This window comes from Andrographis paniculata, unplaced genomic scaffold (assembly GCF_009805555.1).
Source record: "Andrographis paniculata isolate CXL003 unplaced genomic scaffold, ASM980555v1 Contig86END, whole genome shotgun sequence".
In the NCBI taxonomy this organism is placed as follows: Eukaryota; Viridiplantae; Streptophyta; class Magnoliopsida; order Lamiales; family Acanthaceae; genus Andrographis; species Andrographis paniculata.
In genome coordinates, this window is record NW_026137624.1 from 3,147,567 (window position 1) to 3,172,707 (window position 25,141).

The following is a 25,141-nucleotide window of genomic DNA, read 5'->3' on the forward strand; positions in this document are numbered from 1 at the left end:
TATTTTTCAGTCTGTATTTTAAATTTCCTATTTTATTTATATATCCTACGGTGTTTAGAGATTCCTAATCTCAGACACTAATTATATCAAATTTGAAGATAATTTCCTATTTTCGGATTTTACTTTTTATTGTTGAAAAATCACATCAACATATACTTTACCTAAACTCTCATATCTAGACTAATATGGACAAACTACATGAGACGGAGGGAGTAATATTTTCATAAAATATCATACTCCCTCCATCCGGCTCGATTCAAGGGTCTCATTTATGTTTTGCGTCATTGTACTTAAAATTAAAAATGTTCTTATATTTATATAATTTTTTGCACAAATATCATTATATTAGTATTAGAAGACACTAACAGAAGTATTTTTGTCAGTTTTCCTTAATTTGTACTACGTTTTGATATAATAATTAATATTCAAATATCAACACCCAAAAAATAAATGAGATCCTTAGAGCCGAAATGAAGTGTATTATAATACTTTAAAAAAAATTCAAAAAACAGACCTTAGTGTGTGTTATATACCCATACCATATTTATCGAACATAAAAATTTCAAGAAAATATATAACGTGACACTGACTATTTAATTAAATATACAGTAATACATTAACATTTCCTCTACGACCGTGGCATTAACATTTCCTCTACGACCGTGGAGTAATTGGTTCAAACACTATACTTTTAAGTTTTATTTGCCATATATTATTATTTAATATGATTTATTTTGTTAAATTTAATTTAAAAGCTATTATCTTCGATCCAAAATTTATACAGACCACACTCGTCAAATCAAATGCTCAAATTCCCACATTAAAAAAATAAAAATAAAAATCTCATTTCACACCCTATATTATTATTATTATTATTATTTACATAACTCTTTTTACAGCACATCAATTTTTAATTATTCCCTCCTTTGTTGACTTTTGGTGTCCCACAACTCCTTCATGTTTCCTAAATACTTAAAAGCAATCCCCAGTTATTTTAGTTAGTGTAAGGGGAACCGGGACTCCGAATCCCAATAAATTGACACCGTCCGTATAACAACTTCATCAACGGTAGAGATCAACCCAGGCAGGACAGGGTAGCTGGAGCCCCGGTCCTGCAAAAACCACCCTATATATATAAAAAAACCTGCACAGAAATCAGGCAGAGAAGAGAAGCAATCCCCGCCATGGAAATCATCCCATTCGCCAGAAAATGGAGGCGATCGAGGGCCTACTCCAGGCTCTCCCCAACCAACAGAAGAAACCTCAAAGTCGCCAGGCTCGGAACCGCCGACGCCGACAGACAGAAGCGGCGCCCGTCGTGGAGGCTCCGGCTGTCCCGAAAGCTCCGGTTGAAATCGGTGGCGCCGCCGGCGAGGCTGTGGAACAGATTCAGAAACGCATACATGAAGATGATGATGAGACTGGCGGAGGTGTCGGGGACATCCAACGGCGGCGACGTGTTCGGAGACAGACGGTCAGGGTCACGGTCAGGCATGACGTATAATTATTCGAGGGCTGAGTTCGAGAACCGGCTCGTCCTTGAGATATGTAAATCCATGGCGGCTTCTCTTGAATTGGGATACCACAAATAATAATACTCCCTCCCTATTTGCTTTGAATATTTTTTTTTTTTTAATTTTTTCATAGTAGACTAGGGATGAAAAAATTTATCGAACATATCGAAATATCGACTTATCGTACCGTATTGTGTTGAAAATATCGAAAATTTTGGTACGGTATCGATATGAATTTTTTAAAAGCTCTGTATGAATATAGACTATTGAAAATTTATTGATTTTTTCATAGTAGTTTTTGGGGGAAAATGGTGATATTTATTAATTTTTTTTAATTATTTTGAAATTTAAAATTATATTTTCGGTATAATCGTTATATAGCGGTATCGTATTGAAATCAAAATTTTTGGTATAAACAGTATATACTTACCTGTATTGTACCGAAAGTTTCGGTATATTAAAACTTTCAGTTCGAAACGATACGATACCGATATCAGTATCGATCGGTATTTTCGATACGGTAGGATATGCAAGGACAAAAAATATATATATATATATATATATATCCTTTAGGTATAATAGCTAAATTAACAAACCGTAAGCACTCTTAAACGCGCTTTTACGTCTTTCTCTTCCGTTATGTACGTCTAAAAGCGCAATTTCTTAAGCTAAGTTACGTTTCTTGATTGTTTAATTAATTTTGATTATTGTATTATTGAGTTAATCTTATTTACTATTAATAATGGTAGATTATACCAAACATATATATTTCTATCTATCCAATAATGATTGGATTAGATTTCCACTATTCATCCAATTTTTTTTTTCTAAAAAATATCAAATCAAACACCTATTTTTTATTTTTTATATTATATTAAAAATTAATTTTACATTCAAAACATCACATCAACACCTATTTATATCACATCATACAACTATTCAAATTTAAAATTTTTATTATTCAAATCTCAATTCAAAATCTAAACCGCCAACAAATAATTAATATTACATGTTCAATTGGTGGTTTTATTTATTTATTTATTTATATATTTTTTATTAGGAATCATCTTTCATGTGTCTTTTCCCACATGAATAAAATATTACAAACGATATTTAGGTTTCGTAGTTTTCAATTTTTATTTTTTACTATATATATATTTAAAAACATAATATTCAATACTTATTTAATATTTCGTTGGTTTCATAACAAATGATAGTTTTTATTAGAGACATTTTATTTAACGTAATAATATTTAATTAGTTAATAATAATAATAATAATAATACATTATGATGTTGTTTCATGTAATTTGTATTATTAGTAATTTTGAAATAAAAATTAATATATACGATTAAAATAAATTTAAAATATATATTTAAATATTTTAAAAATTATATATGTAATAAAATTTTATATAATATAAATAAAAAAATTTATTTATTTATAACTAATATAAATTAATTTTATAAAAAAATATATAAAATATTTGTTTATTGATGAAAAAAATAGAAATAAAAGAGTTTTAAATAGATCAACATGATGTATGATGTTATATGTGTTATAAAATTAATTAAATTAATTTATATTTATTAAATATATTTTAAATTAATAAATTTTACAAATATAAAAAGATATCATTTGTTAGGTGACAAACTAAAATAAAAATTTTATCATTTATTATAGTACAAATGGAGTATAAAATATCAAATCTAATAAATATTTTGCCTCAATATATCAAGATTATATAATACTTAATAATTTAAAATTTATTTCATCTAATTGTAGGTGATAAATGAAAATTTATTTAGAATATACCATCTAAAAAATCAGTAAAATAAATTACTTTGTTCTTTTAATAAAAATTTTCAATATATTTTTAAAAAAAAAATTAATATATTATATACACTCTTTAATTTTATATAAAACATATATAATTTTCTGAAAAAAAAAATTATGATACTGGGATTAATATAATTTATTTAATGGAAGTTGTCTATGCATTGTCTCGTAGGGGTGGGCAAAAAATTTAAACCGAATCGAACCGATCCGTCGAACCGTTGAATCGAACTGATCCAAACCGAATTTTCGGTTAACTGAGTAAATTCGGTTCGAATACAAATACTGCATATTTGATATTTGTACAGTTCGGTTCGGTTAACCGAACCTAATACATTATATATTTATATCATTATATTTTAAAATTTATATTAATAATTATATTTGGTTCGATTACGGTTCGATTCCGTTTCGGATATTTGAAATATTTGCAAATATTTTGATTTAATTAGAATTTTAATTATCTTTTAATATATTATTTTTTAATTTCGGTTTGGTTCGAATTATTTGCAAATATTGCAAATATTTTCGGTTTAATCGAAATTTTCGGCTCAGATACGATTCGTGTTTTCGGGTATTTGTTCGGTTTGATTCGGATATCAAATACCCACATATTTGCAAATATTCCAACCGTGCGTTTACTTTTGCCTTGTGTGCTTATTTCTAAGATGAAACTTTAATTAAATATATATGTAATTAATCAAAATTAACATTACTTTAACATATGACTCTTAAATGAAAATGGGAAATTAATAATATTGTGTCCGAATTTCTAAATTTTTTTATAGATTAAAGAAAATAAAAACTTAATAGATACTACTCCATGAAATATCATAAATGGAAATAAATACAGTGCTATCAAATTCAATCGTCCATTATTGCTTTTGCCAAACCCTAATATCCTATGGATTAAACACCAAATAGTTTATGCTCCATCCGTCATGCAAATATGTGTTCATTTGATCGGACACAAATTTTAATAAAAGTGAGTAATAATTGTTACTTTTTTTTTCATAGTATAAAAAAATACAAAAATATAATAATTTTTTATTTAAAAAAAATAAAAATATTTTTCAATGACAACCAAAAAGGAAATTGAGCAGAACAACGATTTCTTTTTACAAATTCATATAACTACTTGTATTTGGTTAATTGTTGGATTTGTGGGCGAAAGTTTATATAAATATTTTTTTATATATATTTATACATAATTAATAAATTATTTTTTTAAAGAAAATCTGAATACATATAAATATATTTATTTATTAAAAAAAAGATAGATCCAATGCATAAAATATTTGAAAAAAAAAAAAAAAAGTTGAGAAGTGCTTAAAATAAATCGTCTGTAAATGGTTTTTAAGATGAAATAACTTTTTTCTTTTTTTTTTAAAGTTATTGGGAATTCTGTAATACTTAAGCACCAGTTGGGAGGAATACTGGGCGGGTGCTTTCTATTTATTTATTTTTTTGTTTTTTAATTATAAAATAATTTAATTATATTTATAAATTCTATTTTTATTTTATTTATCTTAGTTTTTAAATAAATTATATTTTTTATATTTTTGAGAGAAAAAAAAAATATATTTTTTTAAGAAATGCAGAATCCAGTAAAATTTGAATAAATATGGTTAAAGAATTATTAAATTTTAATTATTATAATACATATTTAATAATATTATAAATAATAAATAATAAAATATAATATTAATTATATTCTATGATCAAATAATAGTAATAAATTTGATTTATTATGTATTTAAAATATTATTATAAAATATATGTAAAAAATATAACACTACTAGAGTCGAAACTCCACTTCAATTCGTATATAAAAAAACTAGTGTTTCTTTATTCTGCCAATAAATTTAAAAAAATCAATATTTATTTATTTTTTATAATTTTGTGTTATACTCCCTCCGTTCTAAAATAATATGGACATTTAGGATCGACGAGAATTAAGAAATAATAACATTATACCGTGGGTATAAAATTATTTTTAAAAGACCAAAATGTCCTTACTTTATATAATTATTATGAAAAAAGTGAAAATAATTTTGTAAAAAGATGGAGAGCTTATTACAAAAATGGAAATGAAATTATTGTTTTGAGACGGATGAAAATGCCAAGACTATTATTTTGAAATGAAGGAAGTATAAAAATTTATTATTTATAAACTGATATATATTTATATATTTTTATTTTACTTTAAAAATTTATTTGATTGATATAAATATTATTATATATATTTATTGATGTGGAAGAAAGAATGTGTAATGTTGCAGAAAGAAAATATGATGTGGAGGTCCCGTAAGGATGACCAGTGGTGTGGGGGTTGACTCATGACTGTGGGTTCAAAACCCGTAAAACCCGTAACACTCTCAAGTCACCTGCCACATATGATTCGTCTAATGTTATACTTTTTTTTTTCTATTTTATTTATTTAATATAATTATTAGTATTATTTTATAGTTGGCTTGTAAGACCATCGTGTGTTTGATATTATTCCTATCTTTATTAATTTAATTTATTATGTTTTTTTGAAGTTTGACAAAGTAAGTTAATTAAGTAATTGGGTATTAGGATTTTCGTGGACATTCATCTTTAATTTATAATTAATATAAGTTGGGCTGTTGGGCACGGCTACCGTTAGAATGGGGACTTTGGTAATTAAAATTATTGGACTGAATCATTAGGTTTGATTATTGGCTTGATAGTTGAGTTTGGGATATGAGATATATACTTAAAATTTTGAAGTAAAATAATTATTTTATATGATATAAATAGATATTGAATATTATTTATTATTATCTTTTTTTTTTTTTTATGACGTGAAAATTTGCAGCCGCTACCCGAAAGTGCGCACTGGGTAAACCCCCGGCTGAACCTAATACCCTGCAAATCAGGCCCGATGGGAAAGTCACACTAGGCGAACCACGTGTGGCAGGTGACACAAAGTTTTTTTAAGAGCTTTTAGCTTATTCAACAATTTTTAAGTGATTGACCAGACAAACAGTTAATTTAGGTGTATGGTAAATTAGCTTTTTGGATATAAAAAACTAATTTTTGAAAAGCTAACTTACCCAGCGTTTTGAAATAGTTTTTTCAGTTTAAATTTTTTTATTCCTTTGTTTGTCCATAAAAATTTATTATGCATTTTACACAATAAATATATTTTGATTATTTATTAATTATATTAGAATATTTTATTATATTATAGTTTTACTTTTATAAATTTAAAGTAATTAATTTTTATGTATAAATTATTTTAATTGTAAAATATATAAATTTATTAAAATCAACACAAAGTAGAAAATATAAATATTAGTAGTTTATTTTTATATTAAAATTACATTATATAAATTTTATACTAAAGGTAAATTAAATTTATTGAAAATTATAAATATAACGAATTAATAGATAATTAACATAATAAATATATACAAAAAAATTTATTATTTTATATTTTACATCATTTTCAATAGAAAAAACTATTTATATTTGACAAGAAAAATATAGTATTATTTTTTAAATCTAACTATAATAAAAATAAATACCATTTTATAATACTTTTACAATTTTCAATAACTAATAACAAACAATTTCAAACATTCTAAACTCAAAAGAATATCAATTGAATATATTAGAAAAAAATAAAATAGAAATGTCCTCAATTGTCATTTTACGTACAACAATAAAATATCAATTTTGTAAAGGTTTTTTCATCCCTAAATTCACTTTTTCCGTTACTAATGACATTAAAGACGAAATTAGAGAGGGAATTGTGTTAACTACGTGAACTTTAGAGACGAAATTCCGTTACTAATATACTATTTTTTTTGTAGTGGTATAAACAACTAATATCACACTGTTGTTTTACTAAAAATTTCAATACAAATAGCTAATTAAATCAGCTATTTAAACCAGCTAATTAATCAGTTAACAACTATCAGCTAATTGAATCAACTAACAACTAACTATCAGCTAGTTGCCAAACACAACCTTGATGTTTTAAATTTAAAATTAAAGTATGCTTGTTTTTTGTTTCGTCACTATTCAAATAAAAATCACACCAACATTTTATTTCAAATAAATTTTAAAGTATAAGGAAATAAACCCTTTAATTTTAAATATAATACAAAATAAAAACAAATATACAATTTAATATTCTTTAGAAAAAATATTTTTAAATAGTAAAAATCAATTTCAAAACGTACAAGCAAACACTTGTTTAAAGACTCGATTCGGACAAACCGACAAAGACAGTAACAATCAAAACAATATGTGTGTTTGTTTGGTGGATTCAATTAGATTTTCACTATTCATCCCATTTTTTTTCCCAAAAATATCAAATCAAACACCTATTTTTTTATTTTTTATGTTATACTAAAAATCAATGTTACATTCAAAATATCACATCAACACCTATTTATATCACATTATACAACTATTCAAATTCAAAAATTTTACTATTCAAATCCCAATTTAAAATCCCAATTCAAAATACAAACCCTCAAACAAACACACCCTAAAGTATATTGTTTTGATTGTTGTATTACATATCGATATGTCAAATAACTTTAAAATTATGCCTATTTGTTCTCTAACCCACTGTATTTGGCCATTGGGGTTCAAACCCATCCTCAAATCCTTTTCTATTTTTTCAGTCATCTACATCTACGTGTTACTTTATTTATGAAATTTTTATGGTGTTTTATAGTGTTTTATATATTTTTGTTATTATTTTGGGTATATTGTGTATTTTATTTTTTTTAAAAAAATAATATACAATTTTATATTTTTAAAAAGTGATATATAATTTTATTTTTGGATAGTGATATAATTTTATATTTTTAAAATAATGTACTCCCTCCGTCCACGTACAAAGTAAATATTTACTTTTGACGCAGTGTTTAAAAAATAATAGTATTTTAATTATATTAGATAGTTAAAAGTAGTATAATGATATTTTTGTCCTTAATTTTTGGTGTAAAAGTAATGATGTGATGTAAAATAAAGGTATTTATAGAAAAAGTGAGGTATTTAATGCAATATTTACTTTGTAATTGGACGTCCTCAAATAGAAATATCTATACTTTGTAACTCGACGGAAGAAATATAATTTTATTTTTTTAATTATTATATTATATTTGTTTTGATAGAATTTGATTATTTATTTAAAATTATTTTATTTGTAATAGTTATTATTATATGCAATATTATAAAGATGAAAATTATATGCAAAATCATATTGTTTATTGTGAATATTATGATAACTTTTTTTTTCACTTATGATTTACTCAAGTTCGTATATTTTGACAACTTCAATTCATCGGGCCATTTTCTTTATTACTGTGAGAAAGTTATATTTGTAAATAATATATATCATACTTCGATTATCCTATTAATAATATAAACCATAAGAATATCATAATTGATTCATGTTATCTTTTCTTTACGGTTGTGAATATGAAAATCTAAGTCAACCCACTTATTCACCTCGACTCCATTGAATCCTCCCATGAATTTCACCATCGTGGCTTTATCATCCTTCAATACGATAGTCTTCATCACAACCATTTCCTCAAAAGTATGGAATCCTTGTGTAAGTCCTTGTGCACATTAGTAAAACTCTCTCACATTCCAAAATGATACAAATATTTTCCTTATTGCTCTTTTCAATGCCTTGGAAGTAGTTATAAGAGTTTTCCTTTCCTTGTTCCTCTTGCAACATATCTGATTCCAGCAACTCAAAGTATATCATATACAGAAACTCGTACATGTTGTTCATCATTGTATCCAGAATAATAAAACACAAGAACCATCTTGCACTCCCAATCAAGAAAGTGTTTGAGTAAGAACAATCGTTGAAAGTTTGGATGTTGAACTTCAAGTTTCACATGGGGTTATGCGGATGGATCTACGTTGGGTTGGTTCCCACTCATCATCAGATTCAGGGACATATCTTTCACAAGAGATTCATCTATGAGATTTTGGTGTACATGGGGAAGCAAAACTTTTGTGGATCAACACTAGGTCCGGATCCTGAGCCTATGGAGATATGTGTAGTTAGTACATTAAACTTCTAGGGTAGTCTAGTGAACCTTCCATTAATATTTTTTGCTAGCATTCCATTGACGGAATTGTAGAAGAATTTAATTCCATGAGAATTTGTTGTCTCTCCTTGTCTCCTTGCATGATGATACATAAATATATATATATATATATATATATGGCACGCTATGAAAGAAAATTAAGACTACATCACTCAAGCTTTTTCTCTCAAACCATAACCTTTCCAAGATGTAACACACTTGCCAATTTCACTCATTTCCTCTCAACTCGTGTATCGCTAACACAAGTTTTTTCACCAATATTCTTGCCTTCTTTTAATTTCATAAAGTTTTAGAAAAGATTCAATTATTCGATGTCAACAATCAATACATAGTGTATATGTGCATTGACACCAAATTCAAAGAATTAAGAAAGAAGTGAAAAAAGTTAAGAATAAATATAAAAATATAATATGAAAAGGATAACAACCGCAACGTTATATCAACTTCAATTTTTTCTAACTTCAATAACTTTTCTTTTAATTTTTTTTCTTTGTTTGTCTGTCTTCTTTTCTAAATTTGAATTTTTTTTAGTTTTATAAATAATAACCTAAAGCAGTCATAAAAATCACAATATTGTATCAATATGCTCTAATACTAAATAATGTGAAAGTAACTGAAGGACTCAAAGAGCTCGCAAATCACAAACAATATAGAAATAGATGGATATGGAATTCAATAGAAGAATAAGAATGACAAAGATATGAATAGAAGAATAATATCACTTCTTGATTTACAAGGTTGATCGGGCAAGCAAACTAAATATTAATCAAACCGAGAATGGTATTAGCACAATAGACGGGCTAGCACCTATTGATAAACAATCTAATTATGAAAAAGTACTTGAGAATATTGAATCACCTAATCTTGAATCTTCAATAAGCAAGAACGAATCTCGAAAGCAATATATATATATATATAACAAATATGTTAGCAATTCATTCAATGATAAACAATAGCCTTTTATAGATGGCCTTGAGAAAAGAAAAAGAAAACATAAAGAAAAGAACTTATAAAGAAAGTAGCATCTAAATTATGAAACATCAAAATAAGGAAATAACTATAAAAATTGAACGTGTAAATAAAGAAACTAGTAAAAATGAAACAAATTAAAAGAAAACATACTTAAAAATCTAATCAAAAGGAAATAAGAAACAAGATAATTTTTAGGTGCCTCCATAATTATTTATATTTTTTATCTTGCAGTTACAATTTTTATGATGATAATCTCAAGATGACTTTGTTAAGTGATTTGTAAGTTGGAGAGATAAGAGATTCAATGTTTGTTAGGTCCGTATTCAACAATCTTCACGGTTTTCAGTCAATTGCATATTTGATTAATTCTCGAAAATTTTGTGCTTGTATCTGGGTTATTGGTCATGTTGGAAATATTGTTGAAAGGTCACACCAATATGTCATATGACATTTAATTTTATTGATACATGTTGAGAAATTGTATGGATTAATAACATAAAAAGATGGGTTTAGTTATAGAATGCGTGAGATATTGAATAAAATGATGTCGAAATTGTAGTCTACTTATAGAAATTAAATGATATATTTTATAGTATATGATTGATGAGTTTCGAAGTTGAACCCAAAGATTTTAAGTTAGGAAGTAATCATAATAATTAAGTGTTTGAGTCTATAGAAATGAATTTATATAAGGAGACAAATTAAATACAGGTCTAGGTGAGGTAAATACTACATAAACTTAATGAAATGGGATAGATGTGTATAAAGAAGCAAGGTAGAAAATATATGAACCAATTGGTAAAGTGATTACGCTTGTGACAATGATCAAATATATTTATAATAGGATGAAAATTGGATGAACCAATGGTATATATTGCATAGCCACCAAATGCTAGCCTTCTGGTTCCAGAGACCCCTCACGACTTAACTGGAGCCGCAGACCAGCAGGGCATCCAGTAAATCCGTCTATTGAGCCGCCGTGCGCCAACTATCAAGCGATTGCGGAGGTCGTGCATCAAACTTACAAGGACCCCGCGCATTAATTCGCCCTTAAATTATAGGAAATGTACAAAAATCATGGAGCATTAATTTGGGTTCCAAATCAAATCAAATCAAATCAATTTATTGTCTCAATATTTTAACATTAATAATTCGCATAAAATAATTATTTCGCGTTACATATAAAAGATAAAAAAATTTTAATTATACAATGTTTACACTCAAACAAAAATATTATGGTATCTTATGTATAACACATATGATATTACTAAAAATATTATATTTTATAACATTTATCATTTGCTTCCCCATGTGTCTATTATTGGATGAATGCATTATTTTGGAGCCCTGACAATGGGTCTAGATTATATTGTAAGTATGCACCTAATCTAGAGTTTGAAATATGAAAACATTTTCTAAAAAGGTAAAAAATGATCCCCAATATGTACAATACATCCACTATCATTGTAATAAAGAGTGGTACATATAATATAGTAAAATTATTGCAAAAGTAATTTTAGGTCGAATTTATATTACATCATATCTCAACTATTCTAGGCATCAATTTTCTTATAAACAATTAGCATAATTATATTAGTGACTCAACATATCAGATGTCGTAAACGAGAAATATTGAAATAGTACATAAACCATTTGTGCTTGAAAAATCCATAATATATTGCGATATTTTAAAATTATTCTAGATTAGCATAATGAAGAATTGTGCGATTTTAGAATTTTTATTTTTGAAAAAAATATGTAAATATTCTCTAAAATAATTAGGTTCACAATAAACTTTAATTGGTAGTTATGATGAATCATAATGCAAACCAATTTTATTATATAAGGCAACAAACATCAAATTATATTAAAATATAGAAATGTTGATTTACCTATTTATAATTCATTATAATTTTCTCTTAAATTAAAGAGAATGTATAAAAATTATGGAAAATTAATTTGAGTTTCAAGTCAAATTTCGTCTTTTATAGAAAAAAAAATAACAATACAACGTTCACATTCAAACGACATCATTATGGTATATTCTCTAAAACATATAATATTATTGAAAATAATATATTTTATAAAACGTATATATCATTTGCTTCACTAGGTGCCTATTGTTGGACAAATCAACATTCATTGTCATTTTTAGTGGAATTGCAATAAGAAAATATATGCAAAACGGTCAAAAAAAAAAAATGATCTTCAACACCTACAAAGCACTGCTTGGTTTTCCGACGGCAGCGTGGCAGGGCAAAGCGTCAGACGATTGAGGTTGATTTTGAACGGGGAGAGAGGTCAAATCAAAATGGGAAGTAGATATGGTAGCACTGCTCGGTTCTCCAACAACGACGGATGGGATGAAGCATCGGCTAATTTAGAATAGAGCATCGAGCGATTTATGGGATGTAGGGTTTGGGTGGGGGGATGGTTTCTTCAAATGGGTAGGGTAGCGTAGAATTTAGGGTGTGTTGGATTAAGTTAAATTAATTACTCAGTGTTGGTCCCCATGCGATGGAATAACAAAATTCGGTTGTAACAAAATTGATTCCATGTGGATGCTTATAGTAACCAATTTTGTAATAAGTGAATTCAATGGTTACGGGGATTATTCCGAAAGCCTGTTAAGAAACATCAAAGAAGAAAATTTGTTGTGTAAAAAAAATAGATAATTGCATAAAGAAAAAATAGGTGAGGCAGCGAGTTGTAGGTTGAGAGATGTGAAACTAGAAATTACTTGCGGTAGAGGGTTGAGGATTTCTAAGAGAAACAACTAAAATTGTAACTATAAGCTTGATTCATTCCTTGATAAGTTGAGATGAGCCTGGGTTGGAACCCCTCAAATGTAGATCATCGGTGACACAAACTGGGTTATCAATTTCGTGTATTTCGTGTTTCTGCTTACAAAGTCTGCATGCTATTTGATCATCTCATAAACTGTCTATGTAAATCTGCTTGTGTCTGTCTTTGTGTTGTTTGATCATTGTTGTTGTTATTTGCTTGTTGTGAGAGATTTAATCGAATTTGGAGCCAACAATTGGTATCAGAACCTTATCTTCAATATATTACCGAATAGTGATCCAAAGGTATATTAAAGAATATAGCCAAATAGGCTATCAAGAAACCTGCACAGAATGCTCAAAAATTTGAAATTCCAACAAAGACATTAGAACAAAAGGAGTGTGCAACAATCATGAGGAAGGATAAAGTAATTGCACTCACACTACAAGATAAAAAGGATGTCAAAGTAAATAATGACAATGATAGCTTCATCTAGATGAATATTAAGGATTTGGTTGAAGCTTATGAAGAAAAATAGTGGGTGAATGCAAAATATTGATTTACATAAACAAATACCTCAAGGGTTATGTGGATAAACTGAAAGCAAAAATTGATTTAGCAATTGATGAAAATACGAAGTTAAAAGTTATGAATGGTGATTGTATATTGAGCATGAGAAAGTATTTGATGAGGCTGCATATTTATGGAAGAAGGTTGAAGAAATAAAGTCTACAAACAAGAAGCTCATGGATGAAAATAAAAAGGTTTTGAAAGAAAAATCCAAGCTTGACAAAGTATTATTGTTTGAAAAACCTCATGGAGTTCATAGCGGAATTCGTTATCATTCTGAAGCCTCGAGTTTCTAGACTATTTTTTTCAAATGTGGCATGTTGCAGGAATTGGAGAAAACGAGTATTGGATCAAAAATTTTAAAAAACAAAATCAGAAAAAGGAAAAATATTCATCTAGACAATCCACAAACTGCATACTTCTGACGAACAAGATATAATGCAAATTAATGTGCCCAGATTATACATGATATACTCAAGGGAAAATAAATCAAATGGCCATCGGAAGAGCTCAAATATAGAATAAAAATCAGATGTGAGTTAAGGCCAAATGTGTCATCAAATCTCCACAATCTTGCATCATCTACGAAAAAATTAAATGAAGATATGTCAAACTCAAAAGGTGGTGCTACTAATGCAGTTAAGATTGATGAGTTAGCATCTAATGATGTAAAACGAAAATTTGGTGTGAGGATGAAGAGTATAGTTGATACACATCACCCTTCAAGTGCTATTGTTGATATTCCCAATTGTGAAAGAATTACAAGAGAAAAATTCATAAATTCTTACGAAGGCAGTGGACTGATTTATTTTACTTCAAAGGTGATGATGCCAAAGGAAGTGGAAGAAACACTATATGACGAATATGAAAAATTCAGTATGAACAATAAATCATCACAATTTGAGCACAATCACATTTGGAGATTGTTCTGACATGTGGCAGACAATCTAAAAAAAGAAAATGGGAAAATATCTCATTCCTTTCCCTAGTTCTAGTCAATGTTAAATGCTTATTCGAACCTTTTTGGTTTGATTATCTACCACATCGGGAATCAAAAGGAATGTGTAATGCTGCATTGAATGGGTAAATCATTTGTTCTTGTATAAATATAATTTGATATTGGTTTGATGAATTTGATAGATTACTTGTTGTGTGCATTATTTGTTGTTGAAGGTGATGAATAACTAAGTTGATAAGCAGTAATTAAGGGGGAGTCTCTTATATTCTTGAACGGGCGATTAAAGGAGGAATGAGCCACCTCCAGCTCCCATCACGATAGATAAGAAATTTTTATTTGATGTTTCCTATAGGAGGAGAAGGATGATGCTTGCATATTGATCTTAGGAATAAGAAGTGTTGTTTGTGGTGGTAATTGCATATATTTTGTTGTTGGTTGAGGGAGAGAGTTTCGTCGTACAATTTTTCGGATTATAGAGATTTTGTAGCTTTGTTGGTCGTCCCTACTTAAATTGGTAAACATCAACCAAAAAGGAAAAAATTCTTGAAAAATGAGTTGTAGTTTGTATTTGGGTTTGGTTGATGTTGTTTGTAGATGATCCGTTCTCAAGCGAACTCTGATGGACAGACATGGACCAATTTGACTTGAGCCCAATCAAACAAGAGTGCTGATCTCCACATAATGAAAATTGATTCCATATGAATGTTTGTGTTAACCAATTTTAGTGAGTGAATTGAATGGTTAGAGGGATCATTTCGGAAGTCTATTAAGAAACATCAGAAAATAAATTTTTTCGTGTGAAGAAATAGATAATTGCAGAAAGAAAAACTGGGTGAGGTGGTGAGTTTTTTTCCTTTCCTTTTTTTTTTTTTTTTAAGGTGAGGCAGCGAGTTGTAGGTTGAGAGATGTGAGACTAGAAATTCCTTGAGGTAGAGAGTTAGGGATTTCTAAGAGGAACATCTAAAATTTGAAGTATGTAAGCCTGATTCGCTCCTTGATGAGTTGAGATGAGCTTGAGTTTGAACCCCCTAGATATAGATCATTGGTGACCGAGCTGGGTTATCAATTTTTTGTGCGCTATTTTTCTACTTACAGTGTCTGCATGTTGTTTGATCGTCACATGAACTATATGTATAAATCTGTTTGTGTATGTAGTTGTGTTGTTTGATCATTGTTGCGGTTATTTTCTTGTTGTGAGATATTTAATCGAATTTGGGGTCACCAATGAAAATTCTAAACTTCGTTTCATTTTGAATTGAAAGTAACTAATAGCAAGCGTTTCTATATTTTGAGTAGATTTATGTTTCATTGGTGACCGGACTGAATTATCAATCTCATGTGTTCCATTTTTCTGCTTACAGTGTATGCATGTTGTTTGATCGTCTCATGAACTGTCTGTATAAATCTGTTTGTGTCTGTAGTTGTGTTGTTGATCATTGTTGTTGTTATTTGCTTGTTATGAGAGATTTAATCGAATTTGGGGCCACCCATGACAATTCTAAACTTCGTTTCATTTTGAATTAAAAGAAACTAATAGCAAGCGTTTCTATATTTTGAGTAGATTTATGTTTCCAAATTACTAATTAAGATGATAATTTTTTTAAATACTCAAAGGACACTCGATTAATATCAACCATTAGATTAACAATAAAATCGATCGACTAGTCCATATTAGTTCAGAAAGTTCTGAAATATTTACAATATTAGAATCTTACCGGCCATTTTTTATATTTCTATTGATAATACTCCCTCCGTTCACATAATGTGTCCATATTTTCTATTTTTGTCCGTTCCTCATAATTTGTTATTTTTTTAAAAAAATATAATTATATACTTTAATCACATTTTCAGTTCTATAATTTATGTTTTTTTCAATCTTAATTGAACTATTTAGTTATTTTAATCTCAATATATAATTATTGTTATTATACAATAATTATTTTTACTAATACACTTATTAATTACTTACTAATTATACTCTATCTATATTTCGTCTTTACAATAATGCATCCAAATTATTTGGGATGGATAGAGTATAAAACACCCTTATCTTATGTTAATTAATACATTTTCTATTTTGATATGTCTCACATTATTTGATACTTTTAAGTAAATTTATCAATATTAAACATGTTTAACAAATATAAATCAAACTAATTAAGTTTCTAACACTTTACATATAGGATCACACAAAAGTATTTATTTATGTCTCTCTCCAATTAACTTAATTATATTTCTAATCTCTTACACATAGGGCTCATTGCAAACTTCTTTATTTTTTGTTTTATCCTTAATAAAAAAAAATATTTTTTATTTAAATTTAAAAATTTCTATATTTTTTGTGAAAAAAAATTATTTTATGTGAATTATAAATAAATAAACGTATATTTTCATTTAATTTTTTTATATAAAATTATGTTCCCTACAAAATGATATCTATATTATATATATTTTACTAAAATATATTAGGATTTAAAATATTTAAAATACATAAATCACTTTATTTTAAAATTATCAATATCATTACTCACATAAAAAATAAATGAACCAATATTATAAACCATTATCATTAATTTACTAAATTTTACTACTTTCAATATTGTACCACAAATCAAATATATCAATTAAAATGTGACATAAAGACTATATACTAAAAGAAAGAAAAAAAAAAAAAAAAAAAAAAAAAACAAAACATTTGTAAGGAACTATTCTATATTCTGCAGTCACATGGTGGTGGGCAAAGCCGAGGCGGAGCAGATTGAAGGAGCGTAATTAAAAAGATGGCAGCATGCAAGAATGAGAAGGTTGTCCGAAGTTTCCTTGAATATGGAGGTTTTTACAAAAAATTAATCAAGAACCTCAACAAGATTTCTCAGCACCTCACTGTGCATATAAGTAAGATGTTAAGTTTGAGTGGACGGATCAGTGTGAAGAGGCATTTCATCTACTAAAGGTAATCCCACCACTTCGCCCATCATCTTAGCGCTAATATGAAGTGAAACATTCGAGTTGATGACAGATACAAACAATTATACCGTCAGTGCTATCCTAGGCCAAAACGTGAAATACAAGATGAATGTGATATACTAAACCAACAAGACATTAGACTCCACTAAAAGGAGTTACACTACCACTGGAAAAGAGCTACTAACTATTATTTTCATTTCGAGAAGTTCAGAGAGTATTTGATTGGAAGCAAGATCATAATTCATGATGACCATGCAAGCGTTAAGTATTTGATGGAGAAGGAGACCAAAGCCTGTGTAATCCACTAGCTTTTTCTACTCTAGAAGTTTGATATAGAAATTAAGGATAATAAAAGAAAGGAGAACTACATTCCAAAACATTTAAGCAGATTGCATCAATTGGATGACACAACAACAATATAAATGAATCTTTTTGTAATACCCGGAAAGGCGGGTATGTCACGTGCCATCATTATAAAAATAACGTGTATCGACACGCTACGCTATAATACTAAGGCTTAAAAACACATCACTTTTTTTTTTTTTTTTTTTCATGAATAACATTTATGTAAAAATATAGAAATACATCACCATCACTGCAATACTTCTCAAACACATGAAAAAAGTGAAACAGTCATATAACGAAATATTGCCGAAAAACGTGCATGGTGTTATGCAGAAAGACCTTATCTAAAATGATATGTCAATCATCGACCCGAGGGTCCAGCTATGAAATTCACAAGAAAAAAATATAATATCATCAACAACATTAGTTGGGTATGGAAATAAATATGTAAACATAAAGCACAATCAACCATAACCTAAAAGTCATTGCAATAAGTCATTGCAATACTCCTGATCGTGCATCATATCTTAACACATAGCAATTCACAAATATAACATAATCACTCTCAAAATGATAGCTCAATCTTGGCATTACATAATCAATGTCAAATCGATAACTCAATCCCGTTTAAACGATAATCACTGCCATATTAATAGCCCAATCCCTGCTAAACAATAACTCAATTCCGTTATGATAGCTCGATCCTAGATAAATGATAATCAATGTTGTAACGATTGTCCAATTCCAACTAAATGATAATCAATGCATATTTTGATCTTTAGACTACGATAAAAAATAATGTAAATTTAATATTTGATACAGAGTCAACAATCTGAATAATATTGAATTAATTTTTTTGATCAAAATAATAATTCTATCATTTTATATATTTTTTTTATTTCTTTAATATTCCCTCTGTCATCCAAATTTATTCTAATTTTTCTTTTTAGTCCGTCTACTAAATTTATCAAATTACTAATTTTGACAAAGTCAACAAATCAACATTTAATTATTACCCTCAATTGAATACTTATTTACAACAAATATCACTAACTTTATTACGTTCGCTCTTTATTTATTTTAATTTCTACCTAAATATTTAAAAATACTCCAAACTACTTATCATTTTTTTAATAAAATATTTATTTTTCTTAATCTTCATGTCGAATCCAAATGTGCTAATTCTAATGGACCGATGAAGTAATTTTTATAGAAGTAAGTTTTACCAATAATATTAAGATTATATTTTATCTCACATTGTTTTTAACAATAAAACAAAAAGATAAATGAGTTATAATTATCATATCATATTACTATATACATAAATATATATATATAATTAATTAATTAAATGGTGTACGATCCTGCAATATAATATTTTGAAAATTTGAATTTTTTTTGCTTGGTTCATATATAATGAGTTATATTAATAACTATTTATAAAATTATATTTTGTCCAAAATTATTTTCAACAACAAAATGGAAACATAGTTACTATTTATATTAATTTACACCAGTATTGGTCTTTTGGCTATTGATAAAAAAAATAAAGTAGTATAATATAACATAATATTGCCTAAAATAAAGTGATAGTTCATCTTACATTCAGTAATGGAACTAACTTTCAAATTTCGGAAGTGTAAAGTTGTTATGTTAGTTTTATATTTTTTATTATTCGATTTTAGTTTTAACATGTTTTGAACCGTTATTTCCCAATATTTTATTTGCACCCGTAGTTTGGTTTGTTTATGCGTGTGGAAAAAATAAAATTACAAGACCTACTCGTCAGTTCACAATCATTAAATATGCATCATTTTATCCTTTTCAATTCCCTTTGACACTAGAAAAATTATGAAGAAAAAAATAAATAAAAGAAAAGAAAAAAATAAAAAATATGATAAAACTATAGTAATATTTAGAATAAAATATTATATGTTTTATATAATATTTATAACTACAATTATTATTCCCTCCGTCTGGCTCTCAAGGTCTCATTTCATTTTACTTTACATTAAAAATATTTTTTTTATATATATAATTTTTTGCATAAATGTTATTAAGACTTTTTTTTAAAAAAAAATTGTACTATATTCTCATATAATAATTAATATTTAAAGAGTAAATAAGATCTTACGGACGAATATAGTATATAATATTATAAATTAAAAAATAAAATTAGAAATAAAATAGAGTAAGACGGACTAACTAACGTAGTATATAATATTATAAATTTAAAAATAAATAAGACGACTAATGTAGTATATAATATTGTAAATTTAAAAATAAAATTAGGACTAAAATAGAGTAATAGATTTAAATTAGGGGACAAAACTAAATAATTAAATCTAAAAAGCTTATTTTTACTTTTAAAAAAATTATAAAAAAATTGGGTTTGGGTGTTGCCCCTAGCCCCTTACGCGATCCGAATTCTGAAAAAACAAAAAAAAAAAAAAAAATTAAAAAAAAAAATAAAAAAAAGAAAGAGGTGAGAAATAGATTTAGATGACAAAGGCAAATAAGACCAAACATGTTTCTATTTCTATAGAAATTTGGACAATATTGGAAAGAAGGAAGGAAGGAAGAAATGGCCTCTGCAATCTTAGCTCTCTCAAAATCAAACCACCTCATCCTCATTGTAAGTCGAAATTTTTCCCTCAATCATCATCCTCTCTCTTGCTTCCACTGCCTGTGAAATCAAAACAACAACAACAAAAAAAACTATGTCATGTCTTCGTTTTCATCTACTAAATTTTGCACTGCAGCATTTAATACCTACCTGTTTATGCCAATCCGTTCGGAGCGCTACGACGCCGAGCAACACAGTTTGCACGGTTGATCCGACCACCAGGCCGCCCCATAGACCCTCACCTTTCAGGCCAAGATAGAATCCGAGCAACAGAGATATAGGAATCCCAGCAAGATAATACGACCCGAGGTTTATGTAGGCGCCGATGTGCTGCCATCCGGTGCCTCTTGCGGCTCCTACAAGTAAAACAAAAGATAAACTACTACACATGAGCTTGACTTGAATCATGACATTATTATTTTTTGATGTCCTAATTGAGCTACACCTGAAAGTACTGCTTGCAAGCTATCCATAATGATCGAGATGCAAAGAATAGGAGTCATTCGTTTCACGTAACCAACCATGCTTTCTTCATTACTAAATGCAAATCCCAGATCAGAACGAAAGAAGAAAAGAATAGCATCCGCCATGGTAATCTCTACCACAGACAGAAACAGCATAACAGTAAGGACTCGTTTGGCTGCCTCCGGCTTCCCCGCTCCAAGTTCATTGGAAATTCGAGTGCTGCAGCAAAATATTTTCGTCTAAACTTAAATCATTAGATTGGGAAACCATACTTAAGTTTAGCATATCAATATCATCCATCCTTGTTGAAGCTACAGAATGCATGGAGTAAAGGATCTAACCTTGCAGCAGCGCCTAAAGAATATTGTATAAGATAATGCATCGAGGTGATCGTCAGGCTGCTCACAAGACAGAACAATGGACATCATCATCGCCAAGGTTTCAAGTTATGGAAAGGAAGTTCTTCAATTAATCATACCATACTGATAGCACCGAAGTCTCTAGCCCCGGATTAGTTAGTAATCCACCAAGCAATACAACTATCTCGTATGTCCACCATTCCAAACTACAAAGGCAGTGACAATAAAACGGTCATTTTTCAATCCAGAACATATCATAACTAACATGCTAGAGATAGATAATCTCTAGAAATGGAAGAGTTATTACCAAACCATCAAAGCAGAAGGGATAGCAAAGCAGAAGAATTCACCGAATGTAAGGAATATATCCTTTGAGAATGAAGCATGAGTTTTCTTACAGCTTGGCGACCATTTTATGTAAATTCCTAGCACGATCACATTCAACCAATATGAAAAACAGAGAACAATCGCAGCTCCAGGGCTTCCGAGCTTCAAAGTAAATATAAACACCCACGAAAGAGGCAAATGGATGACCAAAGAAAGTATTGAGGACCACACCATAGGCATTATCAAACTCTGAATCTGCAAATATCGAGTCATAGGCTGAAGAATAGCATACGGAACAAGTGTGGGAATGAGCCAAATCGAGAATATGCCGGCTTCCTTGGAGATCATAGGGTCTTGGCCAATCAATATCAGAAGCTTCTCTGTATACACCCATAAAAGGGATATTGGTAAACAAGCTAGAAAGAGCCAAAGTACGGCACCGTAAGTGAAAATCCCGACTTTATGATAGTTCTCTGCTCCGTAGGCCTGTCCACAAAGTGTCTCCAATGCACTAGCCATCCCAAGCTGCTCGAAAGGTAACCATCTAAGTTTAATGTCTCTATTTAGCTAAATAACTTCACTGCAGATCAGTCAGTATCTTCAAATTTCATAAATCAGTAACTAAATGACATGTTGGTTGGTATGATTATGAATGCACAAAGTGTTCATTCCTTCCATTATTAGATCGTGATAGGAAACTGTTAGTTAAATTAATCAAAGAATATCTTCAGTCATTCAATGCAATCAATTAAATTCGAATGATTACGATATATAATTGCGAACCAAAAGCAAGTATACACTCAAAATTGATTGAACACAGCACAAATTAATCAACCCGAAACAGCAATTAATGCGAAGAAAGCCATGGCAACCGCTTAAATCGGTGCGGAAAGTGTCCTCTTCATAAAAAATAAATCGAAATTAAGGACTAACCAGAAGACTGTATCCAGTAACATTACAGAGGGAGGTGGAAATAGAAGCGCCGGCAAAGGCGAGCTCCCCGAGATGGCCGAGCATCATCATCGACGCAGCGCGCAACAGATACTGCGTCAAAGAAACCACCACAATCGGCAAAGCTAGCGTGGTCGCTCTGCGCAGCTCTCCTACATACGCTTCCCTCCTCGCCGCAAAACCTCCGCTCCTTAACTCGGTCTTCGGAACGATTAGCGGCTCTTCCGATTCCATTACTTCCTGATTCAGCCTCCGGATACGATCTCCGACTCCGAGCCTCGAACTGAACTGAACGGCAGTCGGTACGTAGTCGCCAATGAATCACACTTTTAAATACAACAAAATTCGTCTACGTCTGTGTGTATATATATATAATAATAAGTCGGGTTGAAATCATATGTGATATTATGGCAGTTTATTATATATTTTTCATCTCTCGCCTTACTATTCAATTTTTCATTTTGATGCAGTCTCGCAACAGAATATTGGATTAAATTGTACAAAATTCACATGTGATTTCATGAAATTGAACCAAATTTCCATATTTCAGTTTCCATATTTCAGTCAAACTCCTCGTAGTTTCATAACCTTTGCGTCTAACCCCTTCAGCGGTCTTATTTAACGGTATTTCAGCGCCGCGAATAAATTTTAGAATCTCAATTTATAAATCACTAAAATTACAAATATATTTATTTTTTTATATATTTAACCTAAAAAATAGTAAAAATAAACTCTTAAAACCTAAAAAAAAATAACTATTTTTTAGTATATTTACTATTTTTTTTAATAAATATAAAAAAAATAAATATATTTGTAATTTCGGGGTTTATAAATTGAGATTTTAAAATTTATTTGCAGTTTGAACGCATTTATGTCAAAAGTTTATGAAACCACGATGGAGTTTGACGTAGTTTTAGAAGTACGGGGGATTTGGTGCAATTTCATGAAACCACGGGTGGATATTGTGCAATTTAGCCCAAAATATTATGTACTTAACATTATAAATACACTTTCAATTTATAATATATTATAAAAATATTATTATATTTATATCATACAATACTTATTTTAGTTTTTTTCTTTTTTACTTTTATTTTTGCTGCATCCAAATATAATACTAATATTTTTAAAATTCTGTGCATGAGGGAGTAGTTTTTAATGTAATAAATATGTATATACATTATATTTTTATTTAACACAACATTAGGTTATATTACATGGGAGGATTACGGTGTTGAATTTATATATGTGCATAATATATTTTTGTATAAGATAATATTATACTCTTTCTGTCCGTCTCTAAGGATCACATTTATTTTTTTGCGTCATTGTACTTAATAATAAAAATATTCTAATGTACTTCTATTAGTATTATAAGTCGCCAATTGAAGTATTTTTGCAATTTTTTCTTAATTTGTACTATATTTTGATTTAATAATTAATATTCAAATATCAACTCGTAAAAAATAAATGAAACCCTTAGAGTCGAACCGATGTAATATTACATTAGTACTATATACTTACATAACTATTTGTCTTAATATATAGTGATCGGTTAAGTCAGTCCGACACCAGATTGACCGCCTTTCTATACAAATTGTTGTGATGGATTAGGGTTGATGATCGAATAGCAAATAAAAAACGTAAAAAAGACTTAGCATAAGCCTATACCTATAATATCCGAATCATATTCCTAAAACTAGAATATAATATCCGGATATAATATCTGATATCTAAATCATATTTTTATACCAATAGATATACAACTACTACAGAACTGTAGAATACAGTCGTTTTCTTCAATAACATTAATAAGACTAATATTTAAGGGTGGGTCTGTAAATTGATTAAGACTATTATTATTATTATCATTATTCTAAATGTTATTTGTAACGACTATTGCGTATAACATGCCCCTGATAACTACAACTCCCTTTCTCCCATATAATTTATCTTTATTTTCTATTTTCGTCTATTTCACATAATTTATTTATTTTTTTTGGAAAATTATTATACACTTTAATCATATTTCAAAGGCAAAATTGTCCATAACTCCCTTGTGGTTTCGAAACTTAGTGTAAATTCCTCATCTACTTTAAAAATTGTATGACGTTCCCTTATACTTTAAAAAAATATTGCATGAAACCACTTTGTGGTTTCGAAACTCAGCATAAATTTCCATTTTACTTTAAAAAATTGCATGACGCTCACTTATACTTTAAAATATATTACATAAAACCCCCTATACCATGCAAAATATATAGATAGAAAATCATCTTCTTCTTATCACACAAAGAAAGTTTCGTAGTGGTGGGGTTTCATGCAATGTTTTTTAAAATATAAGGGATACCATG

At 28.5% G+C, this 25,141-nt stretch overlaps 2 protein-coding genes across 2 annotated transcripts; one reads left to right on the forward strand and one right to left on the reverse strand.

Annotated features, from left to right (window-relative positions):
- The first annotated feature begins 1,184 nt into the window (after nt 1-1,184).
- On the forward strand, nt 1,185-1,592 carry LOC127242028 (uncharacterized). The gene has a single exon (XM_051261362.1). The coding sequence runs from the start codon at nt 1,185-1,187 to the stop codon at nt 1,590-1,592; it is 408 nt and encodes a 135-aa protein (XP_051117319.1).
- An 18,983-nt stretch (nt 1,593-20,575) lies between these two features.
- Nucleotides 20,576-23,138, reverse strand: LOC127242345 (protein DETOXIFICATION 14-like). Its single transcript, XM_051261850.1, has 7 exons — nt 22,770-23,138; nt 21,817-22,361; nt 21,629-21,715; nt 21,492-21,548; nt 21,131-21,369; nt 20,836-21,041; nt 20,576-20,745 (listed from the first exon to the last, which is right to left on the reverse strand). The coding sequence occupies exons 1-7, from the start codon at nt 23,019-23,021 to the stop codon at nt 20,674-20,676; spliced, it is 1,458 nt and encodes a 485-aa protein (XP_051117807.1). The 5' UTR covers nt 23,022-23,138; the 3' UTR covers nt 20,576-20,673.
- Nucleotides 23,139-25,141: the final 2,003 nt, after the last annotated feature.